General features: G+C 40.6%; 1 protein-coding gene across 12 annotated transcripts in view; it reads left to right on the top strand.

The window, feature by feature from the left end:
* Positions 1–24380, top strand: part of FUBP3 (far upstream element binding protein 3) — a 56985-nt gene that overhangs the window by 6173 nt on the left and 26432 nt on the right. For 4 of the 12 annotated variants that reach the window (XM_054007328.1, XM_054007329.1, XM_054007321.1 and 1 more), the window contains exons 2-8: positions 1207–1312; positions 15716–15766; positions 16203–16236; positions 18086–18135; positions 19995–20066; positions 21352–21409; positions 23862–24024. In XM_054007328.1, the coding sequence (XP_053863303.1) occupies positions 1207–1312; positions 15716–15766; positions 16203–16236; positions 18086–18135; positions 19995–20066; positions 21352–21409; positions 23862–24024 (534 nt within the window). Of the gene's footprint in view, positions 1–1206; positions 1313–5353; positions 5496–15715; positions 15767–16202; positions 16237–18085; positions 18136–19994; positions 20067–21351; positions 21410–23861; positions 24025–24380 lie in introns of those variants that run through there. The other 8 variants (XM_054007325.1, XM_054007332.1, XM_054007330.1 and 5 more) reach the window with 6 other exon arrangements.

Below are 24380 nucleotides of genomic sequence, written 5' to 3'. Positions count from 1 at the left end.
TTAATATTTTTTTTTAAAGGGCGGGGCGGACTAAAGACAATCGAAGGCCATTTTCATTCACTATCAGTAGTACAAATGATGTATGTGTGGTATTTTTTTGTTTGTTTGTTTAGAGTGAACTGAAAAGCAGTGTCTTAGTGTAATAGAAATCCATGTTACAAAGAGCTTTCTACTTTACTAACTGCAGATCCTGAATTTTGGACGACCAAGCTTTTCTTCTGCAGCCGTTGGTAGTGTCAGCAACTTGAACCCTTGTAGATATGTCAGTTGTTGCAAGGAAAGCTACATTTTAGAAACACCTTTGGTTATATTTTTCCATCTCTCTTCCCTTCATTATGAAGAACATCTGTGCAAAAAGATATTTTAAATTTGTTCCTGTTGCTTATTCTCTACTGAAATCCCGATTAGTAATATTCTGATATCAGAACTGATTGTATGGAAATAATTGATTGTTTCTGCTACTTATTCTCCTTCTGAACTAAATCCTCCATCAAACTCCTAATACAGAGCCTGTTGAAATATTTTTCCATGGAAAAGAATGAGGGGAACAATATAGAATACGATACTTCTCTGAACATTCGTCAGGTTTTGCATAAAGCATCATTTCATGTACTTTATGCTGCTCTTATTAACAAAAATCCCTTTTTAAAAAACTAGGGTAGTGTCTTGGTGTCCCTATGTTTTATTTGAGTTACTTGTCTGGCCCCATTGCTATGGTATCTGCACACCTCATAGTCTTTAATGTAGTTATCCTTGTAACACCCCTGTGATTTAAGAAGTGCTACTATCCCCATTTTACAGACGAGGAAATGAGGCACAGAGAGACAAGTGACTGACTTGACATCATACAGGAAGTCTGTTGCAGAGCACGGAATTGGGCTGCCGAGTCCCAGGCTAGCACCCTAACTACTGGACCATCCTCTATTAATAACATCTGATATTTAATAAATGTCTGACATTGTGCAGGAAACAAAGCTGGGCAAAGGAGAACTTATTGAAATAGAAATAACTGGTTTTGCTTACTTCTGATAACTGGCAAAGTAAATTGCAGTTTTTTTCATCTTTGCACCATGAATTTTAGTGGCTAAAAAGACAAAATAGTAACAGGAGAAAGTGGTCTAGTGGACAGCAAGGACCAAAGAATTCAGTTGCTAGGCTGACATTTCATGTATGCTAATTTTTAAAAAAAAAAATCTGCTTCAACAGATTGCTGCTAAAATTGGAGATATTCCTCACTTGAATAATACCGCGCCACTGGTGGACCCCTCTGTCTATGGTTATGGAGTACAAAAAAGGCCCCTGGATGATGGAGGTAAGCTGGCTATTTTTTGACAATAGGTATTTCAGAGATAGCATTCAGGAATGTTATTTGTGGACATGGATCAGTTTTGCATTTGTAATAGAAATAGCCGAGATTAGTTAGTGGATAATTTTGTGTGTAGAGATTATACATAAGAATTCCTGTGCTGTTTAGTCTTGCTCAGATAGTACGACACTCATATTTTCAGCTGACAAAATGATACACTCTACTAGGAATATTATCAACTTACTAGTTTTTAGAGAGATGTAGCTAAGTCATAGAATTATTTAATATTTGTATTGTAAATGAGGCACCATTGTGTTGGGGACTATGTACACATAACAAAAAGACAGTTCCTGTTTGAAATTGCTTACAGTCTACAAATAAAACAGTAAACGACAGGTAGGTGATAGCACGTGGTAGCCATGAGATGATTATAACACGTGTAATGAGCAGCAGTCACAGCACGACAGCTGATTATGTATGCATCTCAGCACAAGTTTTAAAGAGAGACTTTAAGAGAGGAAACTGATGGGGATCATAGAATATCAGGGTTGGAAGGGACCTAGGGAGGTCATCTAGTCCAACCCCCTGCTCAAAGCAGGAACGCCCTGCTCAAAGCAATTTCTTCCTAATTCCTAGTGGGAAGATTATTCCATATTTATCCATTACAGTATTTCTTAACCCTTTCTCCGATGCATCTGGTGGTGGCCATGGTTTGAGTCAAAATACTAGACTAGATAGACCACCTTGTCTGATCCCTATATTTTATTAATATTCCATTATTTGAAATATCCTTGTGAATCACTAAAAATGTTTTCCTGGCTGGTAGTTTGACTTTTGTTAATTTTTGCTGTGTTTCTAATGCTACAGAAGTCAAAATGGATGCATGTGTCCATATGAATCTGTCATCAGTTGTGCACTGCTCTTGGAACAGTGTGTTTTATTACTTGCTGCTTTACAGCACCAAAAAGCTCTCACTTCTTTGTTGCGGCGGTTGTATCAAAGGGGCTGTGGTCTCCTTTTCCTCATCAGATTAGAATACTACTACTTATGGTTCCGGTTTTTATTGCCAGGTGATTCTTTTCTGCAAATATTCTGTTCAGACTTTGAAATTTTGCATATAACCATAACTTTCTCTCTCTAAATGTAGATTAACTTTTAGTCACTGGATTTTTTTTTGTGATTGGGGTAATGCTCTAATGTGGGGGCAACACCAGAGCAGCACTGGGGAGGGATTCACGCAGGCCAACAAGGTCTCGGCTTAGGGTTTCACCTGTGGAAGGAAAAATCCCTCTCATCTCTATTAATTCTTAATTGCCTTGGGAAATGGAGGTGGCAGGGTGCTGATAAGATAGGTGGACTGTCTCTTCCTTCTGAGGAATCATTCTGGGGCGTGGGAGAGAAGTTTCTGGCCTGCTGTCATCTCAGCTGTCAGAAAATTTCCCTTAACCCACTCCTTCCTCCATATCAGCCATGTGTGTCCAAAAGGAGAGCTGCCACTTGCTTCCTATTCAGTTCAGTGGGATATTTCCTCTTGTGCGTGCATACACACACATATATATGGTTGTTGGAGGAAGGAGTGTGTTCCTGTGAGACCAGCCCCCTTCCATCTGAACTAAAGCATCATTTTTTCAGTGCTTCCAATGCCCTGCTATGAGAGCGAAAAGCCTGTTCTAATTCTCCATATCCTGGTCTTCTGTATGGCAAAACTGTGTTACCAGCTTAACGAGTGAACTGTTCAAACCTGATGCTCTTTCGAAACCAAAATGAGCCTCTTCAGAGTGTTACTAGTTGCCTTACTAGACTAACCAAAACTTCGTGTTTGACTAGACCATAAGTGCTTAGGACATTCATTTTGATCCAGTTAGAGCTGTAATAGCACCTCTTTCCTTTCCAGTGGTTCTGTGCTTCATTTCCTCTGAAATTCAACAAAAACAAATGTATGATTATGGGCATACATCTCTAATGAGGGTGTTTCTGGAGTTTTCCTCCATTCCAGAATTATGCTCACTACAGTGCTCAGTGATAGGGCCTAACACTTCTTCCAGTGAGAGTTGAAAAATATTTTATTGACTGCAGTGAACGTAAGAACAGCCATACTGGATCAGACTAATGGTCCATCTAGCCCAATATCTTGCCTTCCGACAGTGGCCACTTCCAGATGCTTGAGAGGGAATGAATAGATGCAGTGATCCATCCCATGTTGTCCAGTCTCAACTTCTGGCAGTCAGAGGCTTAGGGATATATGGTTATGAAATTGCATTCCTGACCATCTTGGCTAATAGCCATTAATGGACCTATTCACCACGAATTTATATATTTCTTTTTTTGAACCCAGTTATACTTTTGGCCTTCAAGACATCACTTTTGGCGTTGTGATAAGTAGTACTTTCTTATGTTTGATTCTAGTGTTATGTGAAGGGGTAAATAACACTTCCCTATTCACTTTCTCCATAGCATTCACAATTTTATAGCCCTATATCATATTGCCCCTTAGTCTTTTCTAAAATGAGCAATCCCAGTTTTTTTAATCTGTCCTCATATGGAAGCTGTTCCATACTCCTAATCATTTTTGTTGCCCTTCTCTGCACCTTTTCCAATTCTAATCTTTTTAGAGATGGGCAACCAGAACTGCATGCAGAATTCAAGGTGTGGCATACCATGGATTTATATAGTGGCATTGTGATATTTTCTGTCTTATTTATCCATTTCCTAATGGATCCTAATATTCTATTAGTTTTTTGATTGCCACTTCACATTAAGCAGATGGTTTTCAGAGAACTATCCAAGAACTCTTTCTGGACTCGTAACAACTAATTTAGAACCCATCATTTTGTATGTATGTTTGGGTTTATTTTTCCAATATGCATTGCTTTGCACTTCTCAGCATTGAATTTCATCTGCCATTTTTGTTGTCCAGTCATCTGGTTTTGTGAGAACCCTTTAACTTCTTGCTCTCAGCTTGGACTTAACTATCTTGAATAATTCTGAATTGTGCAAATTTTGCCACCTCACTGTTCACCCTCTTTTCCAGCTCACTTATGAATATGTTGAGCAGCACAGGTCTCAGTACAGATCCTTGGGGGACCACACTATTTACCTCTCTCCATTGTGAAAACTGACAGTTTATTCCTACCCTTTGTTTCCTATCTCTTATCCAGTTACTGCTGCATGAGAGGACTTTACCTCTTATCCCATGACTACTTACTTTGCTTAAGAGGCTTTGGTGTGGGACCTTGTCAAAGGCATTCTGAAAGTTCAAGTACACTATATAAACTGGATCACCCGTGTCCATATACTTGTTGACCACCTCAGATAATTCAAATAGATTGTCAGGCATGATTTCCCTTTGCAAAAGTTATGTTGACTCTTCCCCAACATATTGTGGTTATGTATATGTCTGATAATTTTGTTCTTTACTAAAGTTTCAACCAATTTCTCTGGTTCTGAAGTTACACTTACCTGCTCGTAGCTGCTAGGATTGCCTCTGGAGCCTTATTTATTTAAAAAAAAAAAAAAAAAAAGCATTAGGTATCCTTTTAGTCATCTGATACAGAGGCTGATTTTAAGCAATAGGTTACATACCACAGTTAGTAGTTCTGCAGTTTCATATTTGAGTTCCTTCAGAACTTTTGGGTGAATACCCTTTGGTCCTGGTGACTTATTGTTTAATTTATCAACGTGTTTCAAAACCACCTCAATCTGGGACAGTTCCTTAGATTTGTCCTCTACAAAGAATGGCTCAAGTGTGGGAATCTCGCTCCCATCCTCTACAGTGAAGACAATGCAGAAAATTCATTTAGCTTCTCTACAACAACCTTGTCTTCCTTGCATTTAGCGTCTCTGAAGTGGAAATGGCAATGAATAGTCAAGCTTATTACATTTAAGTGTGAGGGATGATTGTATAAAAAAGCTTATGTGAAAACAAACCTGACTTTAATCTTCTTACCCTTAAGTAAATATCAATCGTATAGTAGTAATAAATTCTGCATGTTTACTTGCTTCACTAATCTGCCAAAATAAGATTGTGGCATGTATTTATGCCCTTAGAATGAAGAAATTAACAGACCAGTTGCATTGGGGAGGGGAAAAGAGAAGAATGAATCCCTCTCTACCATGGGGCACACACTTTATCAGTCTCTGGACTGGAAATTCCTGCATGTTGCACAATCACCTAGTCTGTATTTGGCAAGTAAGAAATTTCCCTCTGGCACTTTTTTGCCATGCCTTTTATTAAAGTATCCTACCTTTGATTTTAACTTGTTGTTGCATGCATTGTTAAATAACAAGATATTATGCAAAACTGAGCTCAATTATGTCAGGTTCCAATGAAATATTTTTAATTCACATGTAACTAGACCGAAACGGATAGTCACTTCAATAATTATGAAGTAGGAACAGTTCCCCAACAACATGGCGGTGTCTGCTTGAGTAAGGATATTTCTGATAGGCTTTTGAAAACAAATTCCAGGCTTGTAGAAAAGCCTGGATCCTGTCTGTAATTCAAGTAAAATAATACTTGCCACTGAACATCTTCTAAGCTTAGCAGTAATCGAATGCTTTATAATGGTAGATTGGGAGGCTGGCTGTTCCATTTCCGGCATCTGGTGATGGTCTCAGCTGAAGCAAATTTTCATTAGTGGTGGGTGCTTCAGAAGTGGGAAAGATGTTGGCCTCTTGTGAGTGTAGGAAATAAAGCCTCAGATATTCCTCCCTCACTTCTTAAGATCCCAGTAGACCTGATTATGATGGAGATAGGATCCATTAAAGTGCTTCATTTTAGAAAGAAAGCAAACCAGATAGCAGTTGGGTAGGAGTGAGGGAGCTTTTCATTAGAACATGTTATCCCGATACCAAAAACTAATGAAAGAGCATATTGAAAAATTGCCTGACTTGTTTAAGTGTGCAAAGTATTGCACATTAGAAGGAATAATTTTAACTACTCGTACATCTGACTCCGTTCTAAATGAACTGTAACAACTGAGGAAAAGCTGGGCATCCTTATGGACAGCTCAGTGAAGACCTCCGCTTAGTGTGCAGCAATGGTCAAAAAAGAAAACGGTTAGGATGTTTAAGGAGTGGGATGGAGAATAATAGTAAACATTATCCTATTCTATAAACCAATAATATGGCCACCCCGGAATACTGTGCTCATATAATGAACCCAGAGAATTAATTGCCAAAAAATATAGTCCCTGCCAAAAGCTTATCAGACTTCAGTTAAGGTTTAAGTATTTAGTGGATAGCAAGAACATCCAGCATTAGTAAAGATTAAAGGAAAAACGTCAGGTATACCTCCTCACTTCAGGACATAAGCTGATCTCTCACTGCTGAGGGTTAGAAAGAAACTTTTCATGGGGCAGGTTGTTCAATAACTGCCTATTACATTATTATGTATTTGTATAATTGTAGCACCTAGGAGCCCCAGCCATGGACCAAGACTCCATTGTGTTTGGTGCTGTACAAACACAGAACAAAGACAGTCCCTACCCGAAAGAGTTTATAGTCTAAATATAGAACAAGAGACTACAGATGGATACAGACAGGGGAGTACAATGAGCCAATACAGGTATGATAGGCAGTGGGCTCAGCACACAAGCAGCCTAACCATTGCCAAGATTTTGTTGGGGTTCTTGGACCTCCTTTCAGCATCTTGAAGTGGCTGCTGTCAGACTAGATACTGGACTAGATTTGGTCCAGTATGGCAGTTCTTGCATTTATTAAAATGGCATCTGAAACAGATGTATTTGGTTCTATGGGAACGCTTAATACATAAATGGCCAAAGTACTTTTAGAATTTCATATATATTAGGGCTGTTGATTAATCGTAGTTAACTCACACAATTAACTCAAAAAATTAAGTGATTAAAAAAATTAATAGCATTTTTAAACAATAAATACCAATAGAAATTTATTAAATATTTGTGGATTTTTTTCTACATTTTCAAATGTATTGATTTCAACTATAATGCAGAATACAAAGTGTACAGTGCTCACTTCATATTTATTTTTATTACAAATATTTTCACTGTAAAAAACCAAATAGTATTTTAAAATTCACTTACTACAAGTATTGTAGTGCAATCTCTTTAACATGAAAGTTGAACTTACAAATGTAGAATTATGTACAAAAAAAACCTGCATGTTTTATTTTTGAAATGTAAAACTTTAGAGCCTACAAGTCCACTCAGTCCTACTTCTTGTTCAGCCAGTTGCTCAGACAAATTAAGTTTGTTTACATTTATGGGAGATAATGCTGCCCACTTATTTACAATATCACCTGAAAGTGAGAACATGTGTTCGCAAGGCACTTGTGTACCGGGCATTGCAAGGTATTTACATGCCAGATATGCTAAACATTTGTATGCCCCTTCATGCTTTGGCCACCATTCCAGAGGACATGCTTCCATGCTGATGACGTTCATTTAAAAAAAAATGCGTTAATTAAATTTGTGACTGCATTCCTTGGGGAGAATTGTATGTCTCCTGCTCTGTTTTACCCGCATTCTGCCATATATTTCATGTTCTAGCAGTCTGTGGTGATGACTCAGCACATATTCGTTATAAGAACTCTTTCACTGTAGATTTGACAAAATGCAAAGAAGTTACCAATGTAAAATTTCTAAAGATAACTACAGCACTCGACCCAAGGTAAGTGCCTTCCAAAATCTGAGAGGGGCGAGTTGTGGAGCATGCTTTCCGAAGTCTTAAAAGAGCAACACTCAGATGTGGAAACTACAGAACCCAAACCACCTAAAAAGAAAACCAATCTTCTGCTGGTGGCACCTGATTCAGATGATGAAAATGAACATGCGTCGGGCCGCTCTGCTTTGGATAGTTATCGAGCAGAACCCATCATCGGCATGTCCTCTGGAATGGTGGTTGAAGCATGAAGGGACATATGAATCTTTACTGCATCTGGCACGTAAATACCTTGCAACGCTGGCAACAACAGTGCCATGAGAATGCCTGTTCTCACTTTCAGGTGACATTGTAAACAAGAAGCAGGCAGCATTAGCTCCTACAAATGTAAACTAACTTGTTTGTTTGGGTGAACAAGAAGTAGGACTGACTGGACTTGTAGGCTCTAAAGTTTTACATTGTTTTATTTTTGAATGCAGTTATTTTTTGTACATAATTCTACATTTGTAAGTTCAACTTTCATGCTAAAGAGATTGCATTACAGTACTTTGTGAATTAAAAAATACTATTTCTTTTGTTTTTTACTGTGCAAATATTTGTAATCAAAAATAAATATAAAGTGAGCACTGTACACTTTGTATTCTGTTATAATTGAAATTGATATATTTGTGTGGAAAACACCCAAAAATATTTAAATAAATGGTATTCTAATGTTTAACAGTGCGATTAATCGCTATTATTTTTTTAAATCACTTGACAGCCCTTTTTATTTATTTTTATTTATATATAGATAGATAAAATTTATATATATATATATAGTCAGACCTTGCACTTGTAAATTTAAGCCCACAGTGAAGTTTTACCGGCAAATCATGAATGCCTCCAAATTTTGGTTAAGTGCTGTTAAATAACCTCAGCAGCACAAATTCAGCTTCTGTAATGAGCTTGCTGATTCATTGCAGTTCCTTTCAATTGCATTGTAAGTTCCTCATTCATATAGATGCTTCCTTATAGCAGGCATTGTTTGGTTTCCAAGCAGAACCTTTTAGAGGTGCTGTACTCTCTGGTGGATTTTGTACATGTAGACTTGTCTGCATACAGTGGATAGAAATACAGATATTACTCTGTACTTTAATGGACTGCTGTGCTTGAAATCTGGTCTCTAGCTTTCTTAAAGTTGAATGTACTTTATTTGTCCTTGACCCCCTTGTATATCTTTGTGGTTTTACAGTCAAAATGTCCTTTTTAAAAAAATACTCTGCTGTGTAAGACCATGCAAACAAAATGGAAATTGACTGACTGTGCAGGGATAAAAAAATAAGTGACCACATGCAAAAGCTGTAAAATTCACTGTCATCAAACTTGTAGGGATGGAAGGGGGGGGGGAGGAAATATATTTATTATTTCAGTGTTAGTAATCTTAGGTTTTACTTGTAGTAAGTAAATCTTAAACAGAAATATGATTATCCCAGTGAATGCCCTCTCTTTAAGTGTAGGATGAGAAAATTGTATTACTGCAGCAAACTAGGAGCCCAGTATAGTAAACCTCTTCACAGAACTCCCACTGAGTTTTAAATAGAGACATTTAAGACAAAGGTTGTCAATTTTTTGGTAGTCCATGATTTACAGATGTTTATAAATGACCAGCTCTCTCCCTACTAAGACTGTGTGGACCACATCCCTTCCCGTCTACAACTGCATAATATCCCTGAGACCTCTTCAATAATCATGTCTATGGAAAAGTAATATTGGGAAAGTATGTTATATTTTTAATAATCAGTAGCTGGAAACAAGGATAGCCAGTGCTGTGTGACCAGCCAGTTTTCAGCACAGCACCAGTGGTCCCTGGACCACAGTTTGGAAACATCAGCACAAAGGGGCTTTTCAGATGACTTTCATAACCACCCCTTCCAAAATCCAACACATGTTTAAACCCCTCTGGTAAGTATCAAAACAAAGCCAGTAGTAAAAAATAGCCTGGCTCATTGTTCTCTTTATGCTGCATGTTCATGGCTGGATGCAGTCCTCTCCACTACAGCTTCCCCACATAACTTTTTTGTGCTTTTTGCAAAATTACTTTTGTTCTTTCTTACTACTCTTGCATATTCTCTGAATCCAGTTTTCCAACAGCTGAATGTGGGAATGAACTGCCAGGGTCTAGGAAATCTTAACTCATACCTGTACAGTTCTGTAAATGACTGTCAGCACTGCTGAGTGATGAGAGTATGAAATTGTCTCTGCGACAAATGGTGGTAATGCATTGGTCATAAGTTCTGTTGCTTTTATAGCCTTTTCTGAGAGAAGAGATTTGTCATAGTATTGGAAAACACAGTGCATAAGTCCCCCTCTTCTCCTCCTCCCCCCCCCTGCTTAAAATAACCTTAATCTACAATTTAGAGCTACTAAAATTGGCTGCACTGACCTAGGCTGTGGGTCTGAAATGGAGCCTGAAACAGGTGATTTTCAGTTTCATTATTTCCTTTCTCTGAGAAGTAGTCTGAAATGGGTGCATGCTTTTCTTCACACACAGGGCTTGGACAGGGTGGGGGTCTAACTGAGAACTGGTAGCACAGTTGGGCAAAACTGGCGTTTTTGGCACTAATACCCACACTGTAACTTCTATTTAATTTACGTGCACTTACATAGCACTTCTCTTCAAAAGATCTAGAAGCTCTTTGCAGAGGTGGGTTATCTCCATTTTAGTGATGAGGAATGCGCACAGGAGGGGTGTAAATCGTAGAGTGCTCTAAAGTGTAGACCCTACTGACATGCTTGAAAAGATTCTTCATGCATGTGAACATATATAGCTGTTTCAAACAGGACTACATCAACATGCATTAGGTGCCTTTAGAGCGTATCAGCAGGGCCTATACAGGGAATTAGAGTGCAACACTTTAAGTGCTCTGCCGCACTGTGTAGACAGGGCCTGAGTTGCATAGATATAGTGTCTTGGTCTTGGTTGCATGTAGTTGACAATAGAATCCAGCTCTCATGACTCAGTCCCCATATTCTATTGGCTGCTACTGTTGTGGTGCAAGAATATTTCTAACTAATGGCACAATTTAACCATTTTACAGCACCAAACAGTTTTTTTAAAAATAAGGTTGCTTTTTCAAAGGAAGAGGGGAACTTGTCCAGTAGCAGCATTTTGAGTTTCAGAAATTGAAGATCAGACCCTGAACTTTGTCACATCCATTTTAAGTCCAGTCAGGCCTTTGAGGAATTGTTTTGTATTCTTTAGTGACATAGGATTTAGAACCAGTGCTCAGCCTTCAGGTAGAGGACTGCTGTTGTTCTGGAGCAAAGAGCGTTGGCAGGAGGAGATGGGGAAGAATCCTAGAGATATCTCCCTCCCCCCCCACCCACCCCTCCAAAATGTTTGTGACTTCATGTGGCAAAGCAAATATAATGTTGATAATAATATATGGAGATATACCTATCTCATAGAACTGGAAGGGACCCTGAAAAGTAATCGAATCTAGCCCCCTGCCTTCACTAGCAGGACCAAGTACTGATTTTTGCCCAAGATCCCTAGGTGGCCCCCCTCAAGGATTGAACTCACAACCTTGGGTTTAGCAGGCCAATGCTCAAACCACTGAGCTAGCCCTCCCCCTGAGATATTATTTGTATTAGAGTAGTGCCTAGAGGTCCCAACCAAGATCATGGCCCTGTTTAAGTGCTGTACAAACACATAGTAGAGGATGATCCTTGTCTCAAAACTTCCAATCAAAATAGACTAGAACAAAGGGTGAAAGAGAGGACGTATTATCTGCAAGACCGGGATGGGGAACTGAGACCAAGAGTCAGAAGGTTCTGTGACAGTCAGAACCCAATCTCCTCTTCCCTCATTTCAGTGATCCTTAAAGATGCAAATGTTTTATTTGCAGTAATGAGCACTTAAAAGGAATTGTAATAACACTTAATGAGTGGAAGAACGGCAGACCTCCCCTCTGGTTGCAGTTCTTTTAAGGCTTCATTAGGAAGAAAACTAGTGACTGACTTGAGGAGGGAGAAGTATTTGGGGAAAAAATACACTTGAACTACCCCATTCCCCAAACACTCCTGCCCCTCTTCAATAAGAGTGTACTTCTCAAAATCCTAAAGTATAGTTTGCAGCCTTATAGTCCTCAGCTACCTCTTGTGATGCATTGCTGTGGTTTTATTCTTGAGGGATATTTTCTTCCATAAGAGTATATATTCCCACCATGCACATTAATTTAGTGGGAGGCACTACACTGTTTTATAGGGTGGAAAATAAAAAATAAAAATCTGCATTTGTTTTGAGTATCTGTTGGGCAGAATTCAGTTAAGGTGAAGACTAAAGCAGAATGTAGAGTTATCAACCAGCAGGTGCCATTAACAGGAAATTGGGCTGATTTTATTCAGTCTTTTTCCTTATTTGCAGTAAAATGACTGCACTTACAGTTAAATTGTACTCAATAGATGTAAAAAAAAAAAAAAGGGGGGGGGGGGGGGACACATACGTGGCCTATCAGTGTTCAACCCTCTCCTTGCCATTAAGAAGAAGATGGTGCCTTCTATCTAGAATATATAATCAGTTTGTAGTATTTCAGTGCATGCATTCTGCCCCAGACTTGCCTCTCTATTAGTCTGTCTTTCAGAGCAAAATGGGCATGTTTGAGAGAGAATGAAACTTCAGATTGTTGGAACCATGGGCTAATCAGTTTCTCATGGCAGGGCTGTCTTTTTTTTTTGTGTGTGTGTGCATGCGCGCACGCGCTATGGTGTTTCTCAACCTTTCATGTTCTTGGGTAGGGAACAGGGAGAGTGCATGTACGCAGAAGATGCAGGGAAGTCTTGTGCTTAAGCCATATAGGACTAGGAGGCAAGAAATCTACTCCTCTCTGTTACAGACTTTGTGTAGGTGCCTTAACCTCTTTGTGCCCCCCCTTTTCCCCTTAAGTAAAATGAGGATATCTACTTTACCTGCATGTTGAAAGGGTTAATTCGTTTGTAATGCGCTCAAAATGTTTGGATGGGAGGCTCTACAGATGTGCAGTACGTTATTTTCATGACTTAAATGAGCTCTTCTGCTTGTCAACAAAACAGTATGTCCCCAACGAGTACTTTCTTCCCAGTGTAATGTCTTGTTACAAAATGGAAGCTATTCTTAATTAGTGTAAAATTTAGGACAGGTGGAAGGGCTTATTGGGATACAGCTCTGTTTCTTAAATAGGCATATCCAGTTTGCTAAGAGAGATGCTGAAACAGATTGCGTTAGGGAAAATGCTAAAAGGAAATGTGAAACAGCAGCATTGGCAATAATGGGACTGCTCTTTCTGCCACCTTGTTGGAATAATGTGGAATTGTGATCCGTGGCTAGGGCTCCTAGTGCTGCGGTAATACAAATAATGTCTCTTGCCCTATCATTGTAGCAAAAATATTTTTAAAGCAGCTTGAGGACAGGGTGGTGTGTTTCCGAATTTACTGTATAAACTTGTATCTTACTTGCTCAGCCGTTCTGTGTAATAGTACCGTTATCAGTAAGAGCAAATATTCCCCATTACATCACCCAACTTTTCTACTGCAGTATTGATAACTATTAAATTAGGACATTTTATATTCAGAGTGAGCGTATGCAAAGGCAAATCTGAAGGAGTCAATAACACAGCAGTTGTCTTACCTCTGAGCTGAACAGTATAATAAATATATATATATTCTGTCAATATCTTGGTCCAGGACCATTATCAAGATATTGACCCAGAACAGAAATAAGGTATTGACTCTGCCTATTTTATTTATCTAAAGTGTGTCTCTGGTCACAGATTTTATGCATTTTCCTATTAGAGAGAGAGAGAAGGTGGGTGAGGTAATAGCTCTTATTGGGCCAGCTTCTGTGGGCGAAAGACAAGCTTTTAAGCTTATACAGAGCTCGTCTTTCAGTTTGAGAATGGTACTCCGTGTCACAGCTAAATACAAGGAGGAACATGTTGCAAAAGATCATTTAAGGGGAGGTGGGCAGTTGTTACCCCTGCAGTCAGGACAAAGGAGGGTTAGCGGGTCACAGATTGTTGTAATGAGCCATAAATCCAGGGTCTTTGAGTCCATGACTTGTAGTGTCTAGCAAAGTTATGAATGTAAGCTCACAGGCTAGTCTTCTGAAGGTGTGCAGGTTTCCTTTGAGAATGAGGCCTGAGAGGTCAGATATGGAGTGATCATTCTGTGAAAAGTGTGTGCCTGCTGATATGGTGGTGGTGTCTTTTTTTTTTTTTTTTTTTTTTTTTTTTTTTCCCCTGAGGGTTCATTTGAGAGCATAGTGACTGTCTAATTTCACTCAGGTATTTACTATTGGGGCATTCGGTGCACTGGCCGAGGTATACCACATGTTGTTATGGTAGGTATGTGAAGGACCTATGGATCTTGAAATGTATGTTGTGGGAGTATGTCTGCAACTTTTGCATCTGTTATGACGGTATTGCTTCAAACAACCCTCCAACCTCACCGTGCTCATCAGAAGCAAGGTCTTCACAGTTCAGGACATACCAATTCAAAGCTGCATCAGACCCTGCCATAACAGATGCAAAACCTGCACTCCTCTCTGCTCCTGTGATGACCAATACCCCTCATAACCAACGTAATCAAAATGGTCTTCTAGTTGTTAGGAGCACATGGCCCATTTCTTAGTGTCTTTCACACAAGTGAAGTTCTATAGGAAGCTTTGCAGGATGTTTTTCCTACTTTGCAGTGGGACCCTGTTAGGGATGTCAAATATTAACTGGTTAGCATTAGTCTAAATGGTTAACTCGGGCCGGCCGGCCCGCCCACCGACTCCAGCAGCCCTGCACTGGCTGGCCAGAGCGGCCCCAGTCCCAGCTATGCTGGCTGGCTGGAGCAGCCCCCCAGCCCTCCCCTTTAATCGTTAACCGTTTGAACAATATAATTTTAATAGTTTAAATGGGTGAACTTTTTAACCTATATTTACCTCCCTAGACCCTTTCAGAACCTTCCACCAACATAGGTGGAGTTATTAAGCCAGTGGGAGAGCTCTCTCCTGTTGACTTAAAGTGCCTTCACCGGACGTGCTAAAGCAGTGCAGCTATAAATTTGTAGTGTAGACCTGCCTTGAGCACCTTTCCTGGCCGTGAAGAGCCCTGTGTACACTCTAAGCTAGTCTCTTTTCACCAACAGAAGCTGGTCCAATAAGATTACCTCACCCACCCACCCACCTCTCTAATATCTTGGGACCAACATGGCTACAGCATTGCAAAAAATACTCTCTTATATCTGAAGAATGTGAGGTGCATCGGTTTCCTTATTCTCATCATCTGAGTGACAACTTATCACCAAGAAGTTAGGAACAAAATATTTATTATCACAGTTCAGATGGTATCTGCTTGTTTCATCTGTTTTCACCATCTATGCCCCCCAGGCGTATGATGTAATCAAAATGGTCTTCTAGTTGTTAGGAACAAATGGCCCATTTCTTAGTGTGTTACCCACAGGTGAAGTCCTGTAGGAAGCTTTGCAGGATGTTTTCCTACTTTGCAGTGAGACCCTGTCTGTATTTGCACCATATTTTTAAGGTAACAGAGGAAAAATTAATCTATTGGCAGTGGTGGGAGGATGAAACAAATAGAAAAAACATTGTCTTGGTTGGGGGAGGTTAGTTGAGGAGGTGAGGGGTAATCCTAGATGAGCCACCAGCTGACAATGTAAGAGTGGCTGAAATGTGTGTATTCACTAGAAATGTGATAAAAGGATACAATGTGGGTGCCACAAGGTTACTTAACAGACCTATTCCTTTAACAGGTCTCCGTTTAAGTGGGCTCCATGGAGCACAGATAAGAGATACAGAGAGAAGTATGTGCAAGTGATCTCTAATGCTTCTGATTAAACTAAATCTCAAAATCTGTTTTGGCTTTTTGATTTTTTTAATTTAATATCTACCAAAATCTGCTTGATCTTTACATTGGGTTTAATTTGGGAAGGGGGAGGAGGTAAGTTACAGGGATTTGGGCTGGCAGGATTTTCTCCCATGACTCTCAGCATGGGGAGATACAGATCAATTTCCTTTCCTGTGTTCAGCTGGACACTGGATTGTAGACTGCGTTGATCAAGAAATCCCCTCCTGTTTCTTACCACATAACACATTCATTTCAGCCACTGAACCTAAATTACTGTTTTGCTTTGCTTTCTTTTTTCTGATGAAATGGTAAGAACTCTTTCTATAGGGATGAAGTTAGTTTATCCGTACTAATGCTTTGATTTTTTTTCCTTTTTCCTCTCTCTGCCACAGTAGGTAACCAGTTAGGGGCCCTGGTACATCAAAGGTAAGCAGTGGGTTATGTTTTATTATTTATTGATCAGTTCTAATTGTTTATTGATCCACCATCTGTACTAGAGTGCTAGGAAGTCAGAGGTTGAGAACGTGGAAAACTATAGGCTCTGTTTTTCTCCAGACTGCAGTTTTTGCCTACCCTTTCTGAGACTGTGCACGCTTCAAAAAAGAGCTCACATTTTTGTAAGGAAGGCTTGGATTTGGCTTCATCTAAATTTGTAGGACTGAGCATAAGAAAATGACCTGCTTTTTTGGCAGTGGAAGAGGAGTCAGAAATATTCTCTAATAAAATTTAAATCTGTTCTTAGAAGTATTAAGCTGTCAATTGAGTTTTTCTCGTTTTGCTGGTAAAATACGACCCCTCGGATGACTCCTTACCAGGCGTGGCATAGTGCGGCTCTAAAGAATGCCGTGTCTTAAGTCCTTCTTGATTTTTAGAATCTTGCATTTCTGTCGAGAGTAGTGGTGATTTCACTTCAGAAGGTGCCTCTTGCTCAAAGCCCTTAAATTCCAGATGTGCTGATGGCAGCACACTACCATTCTAACCAATCCCTCTGTTTAAGGGCTCAGCAGAAAGGGCAAGGAATGGATAGGGATACTTGCAACCTTCCAGTACTTAGAAGTGGTACTATTACACCAAGGTGTAAGTGTGATGTTAGAACAGTTGGTAGACCCTTGCTGTGCCTGTTCCCTTTCCAAACAGAGGACCTCATTCTTTAAGCTGTCAACTAGCACTCTTTCACCACCACTAATTCACTTGGGGGTCCCTTTTACAATATAGGATCGAACCATGGCATCACACTGTCTGACACTAAAGGCAACCCATTTTCTAACTCTGGTATGAGTGGGGACAATATAGTGCTGCAGTAATAATCATATTACAGATTAGGTCTTCAGTCATAAGTACTTATCTATGGCACAGCTGGGGAAAAGTTTAGAAATCCGTATTTTTATTCTTCCAATGGCTGTTATAAAGCAAACTGTGTGATCTCGCAAGAGGCCTCGTTAGAAACTTCCTCCAAAGATATTGAATTGCTTTCAGAGGTGTCAAACAAATTGGATATTGTGCATGTTTCAATGTATGAAGAGTTGGGAAGTGTCTATCAAGATTCACTTGAATCAAGTGCTAATAAAAAAGGCAAATGCCATATGCATTGGGCTGTGTTTAACAGGAGTATCATTTGGAAAACAAGCGAGGTAATTATTCTGCTCTACTCGACACTGATTAGGCCTCAGATGGAAAACTTTAGTTTTTGGCATCACATTTTAAGACAGGCAAATTGGAGTGTCCAGAGAGCAATAAACATGATAAAACATTTTGTGAAAATTAAGACCTAAGAGGAAGAGCTGAGAACGGCTTATGTTAATGCCAGAGAAGATCTAGCCGAGGGGAGATAGAATTGTCTACAAATGCATTAAGGGGTATTAGAGGTCAGAGGCCAGTTAGTCTCATGCAATAAGGACGGACCAAGAAGTAATGGGCTTAAGCTGCATCATAGAAAATTGAGGTTCCGTTTTAGAAAAAGATTTACTTACTTGAACAGCTATGCATTTGGAGCAAGAACAGCCAAAGGAGATATGGAATCAACTTCAGTGGAGCTAATCAAGGCTATGTTTAAAATATATCGCAGTTTAGGTATAACTAAACCCATTCTTCCACGAAGAAGGGGGTAGAATAGATGACCCTCTAGGGGTCACTTCCAACCCAAATGGTTTTGATTATGGCTGAAGTGTTTATTTTTCTATACACAACTTTGTATTCTGTGGCTGACTTTTATGGGCGGACAAAGGTGGTCTACTAAACTGTTCTTTGCAGTGACTATTTGAATCTCCATTTTTAGGACAGTAATAACAGAAGAATTCAAAGTGCCTGATAAAATGGTTGGATTTAGTAAGTATCCTAGATGTTTTTGTTTTAAATTCAGTTTCTGAATATACGTTCTGTTCAGGAACAGTGCTTATTGTGGTGGGTGAGGAATAAGGCACACAACTTCAATCAATGCCACTGTGAATTTACTGTCTGTGAAAAATCTTGCCTATTAATAACATCCCCCAGTAAGGGCAAATTAAACTGTCTCTGCCACAATGCCCTGCACTTAAAAACCCAGATATAAACTACCTGTTTGCTGGTAAGGGTTTTACAGTGATGAATATGGAATAGGGTTTTTTGGGGTGTGAGGTGGCAGGGAACACAGATTTCTGAAGATCTGCTGTTCTGGTAACTCTGGCTGTAACGACAGATTCCCCAGACCAAATTACATAATGGTTTGCCAAGAATAAATCCATTTGCCTGTCACCAGAACCAGTTACTGCATTTAAGTACACTATTGTCAGTGGGGTTGGGGGAAGAGGGAGGAGAGAAATAGTGTTTAAACACTTAAAGTGAAAGTTGAATTTTAAACAGATGCCTAGTGAGAAATAACTGGGCTGCACTTTCCTGCCCAGGTGGATTTCTCTCTCCTTTTTCTTCCTGATCTTCTTCTTCTCTCTCTCGTTCACCTCACTCTTGCACCCTTGACGATGTTCTCACACCCTTCACCCTGATTCCTGTGTTCCTCCAGCTGTTCACTGTTTCTCCTTTCAAGGGAATCCTCCTGCTGTCATGACTAAAGAGTCATGCCATGGCATGTTCCATAACCTTCGGATTCCAGCATGCCATCTCTTCTGGTAAAGGAGCATCACCCCAAATGCTCTGCTTAGTGTGTGTGAAGAGTGAAAAGGGAAATAACAATCCATGTTTACTTACACACAGACTGACCGGGTGTCCAACCTGAAGCTGAAATTGAAAACACTCTCTTCCTGGCTCAGTTCTTTATTCATTTGTTGGTTTCTTATAAAGGAGCGGCACTCTTTTCTTTTCTTTCCTTTCCCCCTCTCCCCCCATGCCCTCCCACCCCAATCTCTTTTAGGGGCTAGGTGCTGGCCATTCAGAAGGTAGTTCTGTAGTTCCATAAGAAGAAGGTCTGGGCAAAAAGTTGCTTCATGCCACACAGTAAGCGGGTGATAAAGATTCAAGCTCAAACAGGTACTAGCATAAGCAAGTTCCACAGTTGAGGGCCCTCTACTGAGAGAATGTTGACCCAATCATGCCTGCTAGACTTGGCTGACCTGCAGCTGTGTTCCATGTTACTCTTTGGGAAGGGTGTATCTGGCTGGCTGTGCATGTTCTCTCCCTGCTATACAGTGTGGAACACAATCGTCATTCAGTGATGCAGGGGATCTAAGGGAGGCCAGCTTTCACTTTCAGCTTGAGGTCAGGCATGGCACTTCAATATAAAACCCAGGTGTATTAAAGTGTAGATCAAACCAGCGACATGCTCTTGAAGGAGGGACAGTGAATTATTAAAAATAAATAAATAAAGCAACACCCAAAATATCTGTGCTTTGGCTGCAAAATTATCAGGACAGCCATGTTTTCTTTTCAGACCTGAGATTCAGGTTGTCACAGGACAATAACCTTAAAACACCTTTCCTGGCCTGGCTCTGTTTAGTGACTTATTTTTACCTACCATGTATTCCCAGTTCAGTGTAAGACTTGTATTTACAAGGAAATACAATTAAATTTTTTGCTGAATTCTAGTAATGGTTCTACCATGACATTGGCTTTCTGTGTGCCAGAGTATAGAGGCCTGTTTTACAGTTTTGGAATATAGTCTCCCCTTTACTGCCAGTTGCAATGGAGTAAAGGGAGCAGATACTCTGCTCTTGGCTAGGACTACAGTAAATTGACACTTGTTGAACTTGTTTCAGTAATCGGCAGGGGTGGTGAACAGATCTCACGGATCCAGGCAGAGTCTGGCTGCAAAATTCAGATTGCTCCAGGTAAGAGCTAGTGTGTGTAGTGGAAGCAGGGCGTGGCATTGAAATATGGCATGTCCAATAGACGTGGAGGCCTGTCCATCACATTCATGTGTGTTATCGCTGGTTACCAACTGATGCACAAGGGAATTCTTTTCTGGGACTGACCTCCATACTAGCACAGAAAACAGACCTGTTAACTACTTCTGGGAGCAAAATGAGGGGACCACCTCTAATCAAGAAGCAGATGCAACTTAAGTGTTAAATTATAGTCCATGTTGTTCCCTACAGAGATGGGAAATGCTCCTATTTAGGGCTGTCTTCCAGTGGCACTTCTTTGGAGAGATCAGATGTGGATTGTATTTAATTTTTTATTGTGCTTAGTCTTGTCAGTTTTTGGAAACTGAAATTTCAAGAGGTCGGGAGTTGCTCCTGATAGGATCCATCTCAAACTAAAAAGGAGACTGTACCAGTCTGGTGTGGTATGCTGCGTATTCTTGCTTTATACTATTTTCTGTGAAGATAGTCGGTGTCTCTGCGCCCCCCCCCCCCCCCGCCCCCCATGGGAAAACAGAAGTGTGTTACTATATAGTTATTGCAAAATACTATCTTCTGGGTTTTTTATCTTAATTGGCAGGGAGAGATTTAAAAATAAAGGAAACATCCATTTTGTCTTTGAAATACGTTGCTCCTGGATATCTCTGAATTCTTATTAACATGCTCTATGTGCAAAGGGAACATTTTAGTGCTGCCCTTTGGTCACTGAAGCAGCTGACCAGTGTTTTTAATCCAATTGAATTGCATGTAACAACTTGTTTACTAGGAGTGTGACACTTAAAAGAAAGCTAACGTGGAATATATAGTTGTACTAAGTGTAGGAAAACACCATAATCATATCAGTCTAAGATGCCACAGGAGCAAGACTGAATACTCAAGCAGGAGTGAGTGTGCAGGGTGATTGAAGGATAAATAAAATACTTAGAAAATATTTGCTTTATTTCCTGATTCATAATTATAATGAACTGCAGCCAAGTGTTCAAATCGGGTATAGAACCTGATTGCTTCACACAAGAACTGTGTGTACTTTGAGGCTGCCCTTTGTTCTTGAGATTGGATGTCTCTAACCACCCTCTTATAACGTGCAATCCAGAAAGGATCATGTAGATTTTACTGCCTCTTTTAAACATGAAAGAGCTAGTTCTGTAGGCTATGCCTTGGCTGCTTGTATCTGCCTGCTTGGCTGGCTACTGTTGGCGATTCAGGAGTTGTGAAATATCCAGTCCTTGTCATGTTCTCGTTCCCTTCACAGACAGCGGCGGGATGCCCGAGAGGCCCTGTGTGCTCACCGGAACACCAGAGAGCATTGAGTGAGTCTTGTTTCGTTCTTTTTTTCTCTCCTTTCCTTTCCTCTTCCTTACCCCTGTGTTCTATCAGTGCTGCTATTTGGTTAGCCACAATCAGCAAATATTGGCCTATAGAAGCTTTAGGGCCACCAGACTCTAGAGCCACTTGGTCTAACACTGAGATGTTTACTTATCAAAGGCTTTTCCAGTTAGTCTGCTGAACCCTCTGCAGAAATTCCCATGGAATTCCATTTCACAGGGTTGCTCTTAGGGCACTTAGGATGCAGTTGACTAACTGCAAGTTTCCAGGATACTAAATTAAGCCATTAAAGGTCACTCTTCTCCCCTCCGCCTTCCCACTGCTACTGAGATGGCCATCCTTCCAGTTGAAGAGGGGCCGCACAAGGCCCCCAGAGCCTGTCAGTTGCACTCCTGAATAAACTGGGGGTGTTGCTCCAGAGCAGCATGAGACCCATCAGGATGCCGCCTCCATATAGCTGCCAGCTAGATGCGAAGGACTGAACTGAATATTTGAACTCTGGTCCCTGCATGGTAGACACACATTTGGCAGTCCAGCAGGGGTTTCTATTCTGTAGGCCTATAGAAAATTTAGGGACAGTGTTTCCTCCCTCCCCCTTCCCAGGAGCTGAGTTTGAGACTCTCACAAACCAGTTGAGGACCTCCTGCTGGGACTGGATCCAGGATCCTCAGGCTTACAGGAACACACTTAACATATGGAGCTGCTCTTTCTCTCCCCAACCTTTGGGTAGGTGGGTTTTTTAAAATCCATCTGGAAATCGTTGAGTTGCATTTTGATAAAAATATGTAGGCACAAAGACGGTCTCTCTCAAGAGAAGACTCACTAGTCTTCCGTTCCTATGAGATCTAAGGGTGCTTAAGTTCCCTCACTCTACCATAATTCTGCAAGCATTGAACCAGAATAAGTGTAATTGGCAAGCACATATTATAGGGCAAACAATATGGTTTTGCTGGTATTGAGGCATTTTTTTCCTCTAGCGAAGAATATTTCAGAACAAGAGCAAAATACTAAAAAGCTGTAATGCCTGATGAGACACTTGGGGAAAATGGGTAAGAGCAGATCTTAACACCTACAGTTCTGAAATATGCAGCTAAACACATACTCCTATCCAAGGCTGTCTCAAGTGATCCCACTTCTTTAGACTTGTGAAGCTGAATGAGGAAGAAGGCTCAATAACAGGGCAATATTCCTAATAGGTTTTTTTTTTTTAAACAACCACCTATTATCTTAAGTATTCATCAAGCCCTTAAATTTTGAATAAAATTATGTTTTAATGGAAACAGTAAGGAAGACCATTAAAACAGAGGGCAGATGATGCTCTGTGTTTCAGTGTGCCCTCTGTTTTAATCTCTCCCTTACTTTTTCCATCAAAAAAATTAACTTAAGGGCTTGATGAATACTTAAGATTGGTTTTGTGCTTTTTTAAAAAACAAAACAAAAAAACAACAACCAAGAACACAGCTGTTAATTTCAAATCTGAAATCTACTTCTGGAAAGTCAAGCTCCTGCCTTGCTTCCTGATTGAGGCCCGAGGTTGGAGTGATTCTCTGCTGTTGGACGCAGGCCATCGGACCCCCCAACCCCCTGAGTTGACACTCCCAGGGGAATGCATCCAAAGGGGACAATTTCCTCAGAGTATTGATGTACATGAGATGGTTGGATGCTAAGTGGAGGAGAGAGGAAGAACAGCACCCAAGTGCAAATGGCTGGCTGCTGACCTGGCTTCAGCCTCTTGAGTGAAGGGAAGGGGCAGGTAGATGGCAGCAATTAACATGAAGATGGAAAGCCACTGCCAGTCAGCTCAGCCATTATAAAGCTGCCAGGGAGTGATGTCCTGGCCTTGTCATCCGCCTGCTTTCACAAGCAGCACTTAATCTCCTGTCCTCGCTGCTACATGAGGTCCCTGCCCCATTTTTTGTACAACCTTAGCAGCCCCAGCTAGGATGGGAGGCTGCAAGCAAACCCTGCCAGTGTTGCTGGGGGAGAGTAGGCCGAGAAGAAGGGATTCACCTGTGGCTCTGTGTCATATCAGAGGGTGGTGGTCTAACCTGCTGTGTTACTGTATCAGAGCAGCACTCCTCGCCTGCCTCAGTCAGGAAGTGAGGTTATGGTTGTGATTTACGAAGATTTATATTAACAGTACCACTTCAAATGTGGTACACCCCAGCTGTGGTGAAGTCAATGCTTTAAAAATGTGTAAGCATCAAAGGAGTCAAGATGCACTCCTTCCTCCCTTTTCCACTTTTTAGAAATCAAAGTGCCGATAGGTGTTGTGAAGGGGAATTGGCGTTCCAAAGCATAAAAGCCATTGTGCTAACCATGGTTTTCTTCTCATCTCTTCACTTCTCCTCTCCCCAAATGTCTCACATTCCAATCGTTTCTTGGGCAGATGAAACAGTGTTGTCTAATGGTCATTTTCCTTGCTTCTTTTCAAAGACAAGCGAAGAGGCTATTGGGGCAGATAGTGGATCGCTGTCGGAATGGCCCTGGCTTTCACAACGATGTTGATGGCAACAGTACGATCCAGGAGATTCTGATCCCGGCATCCAAAGTGGGTCTAGTCATTGGCAAAGGAGGCGAAACAATAAAACAGTTGCAGGTGTGCAAGATGTTTTTACTTCAAGGAACTTTGCTAGGGGAAAGTTCCTCTAGATTAAGGGTTCCCAAACGGTAGTACACGTACCACCGTAGTATGTGAGCTTGGCATTCCATCCATTCACTTCACAACAACTTAAGAAGGTGGTATGTGACCCAATAGAGCTCAAGAAAGCGTGCTTGAAAATAGAGCCTCTAGTGCCTGCTGTAGGAGGTTAATGTTAGTCTTTCACCTTCAGAGATCTGGGTTCAAATCCAGCCCTGAGTTACAAAAGGAATGATCTTGTCCTCAGTTGAGCTCCTAGTGGACGTTTGTGTGCATCATAAGAGAAGCACCCAGCTGTGGCAAGATGTATGCGC

The sequence above is a fragment of the Malaclemys terrapin genome, chromosome 17 (assembly GCF_027887155.1).
Source record: "Malaclemys terrapin pileata isolate rMalTer1 chromosome 17, rMalTer1.hap1, whole genome shotgun sequence".
NCBI lineage: Eukaryota > Metazoa > Chordata > Testudines > Emydidae > Malaclemys > Malaclemys terrapin.
Note: the sequence above shows the minus strand (reverse complement) of the source record. Positions and strands in the feature narration are given on the sequence as shown.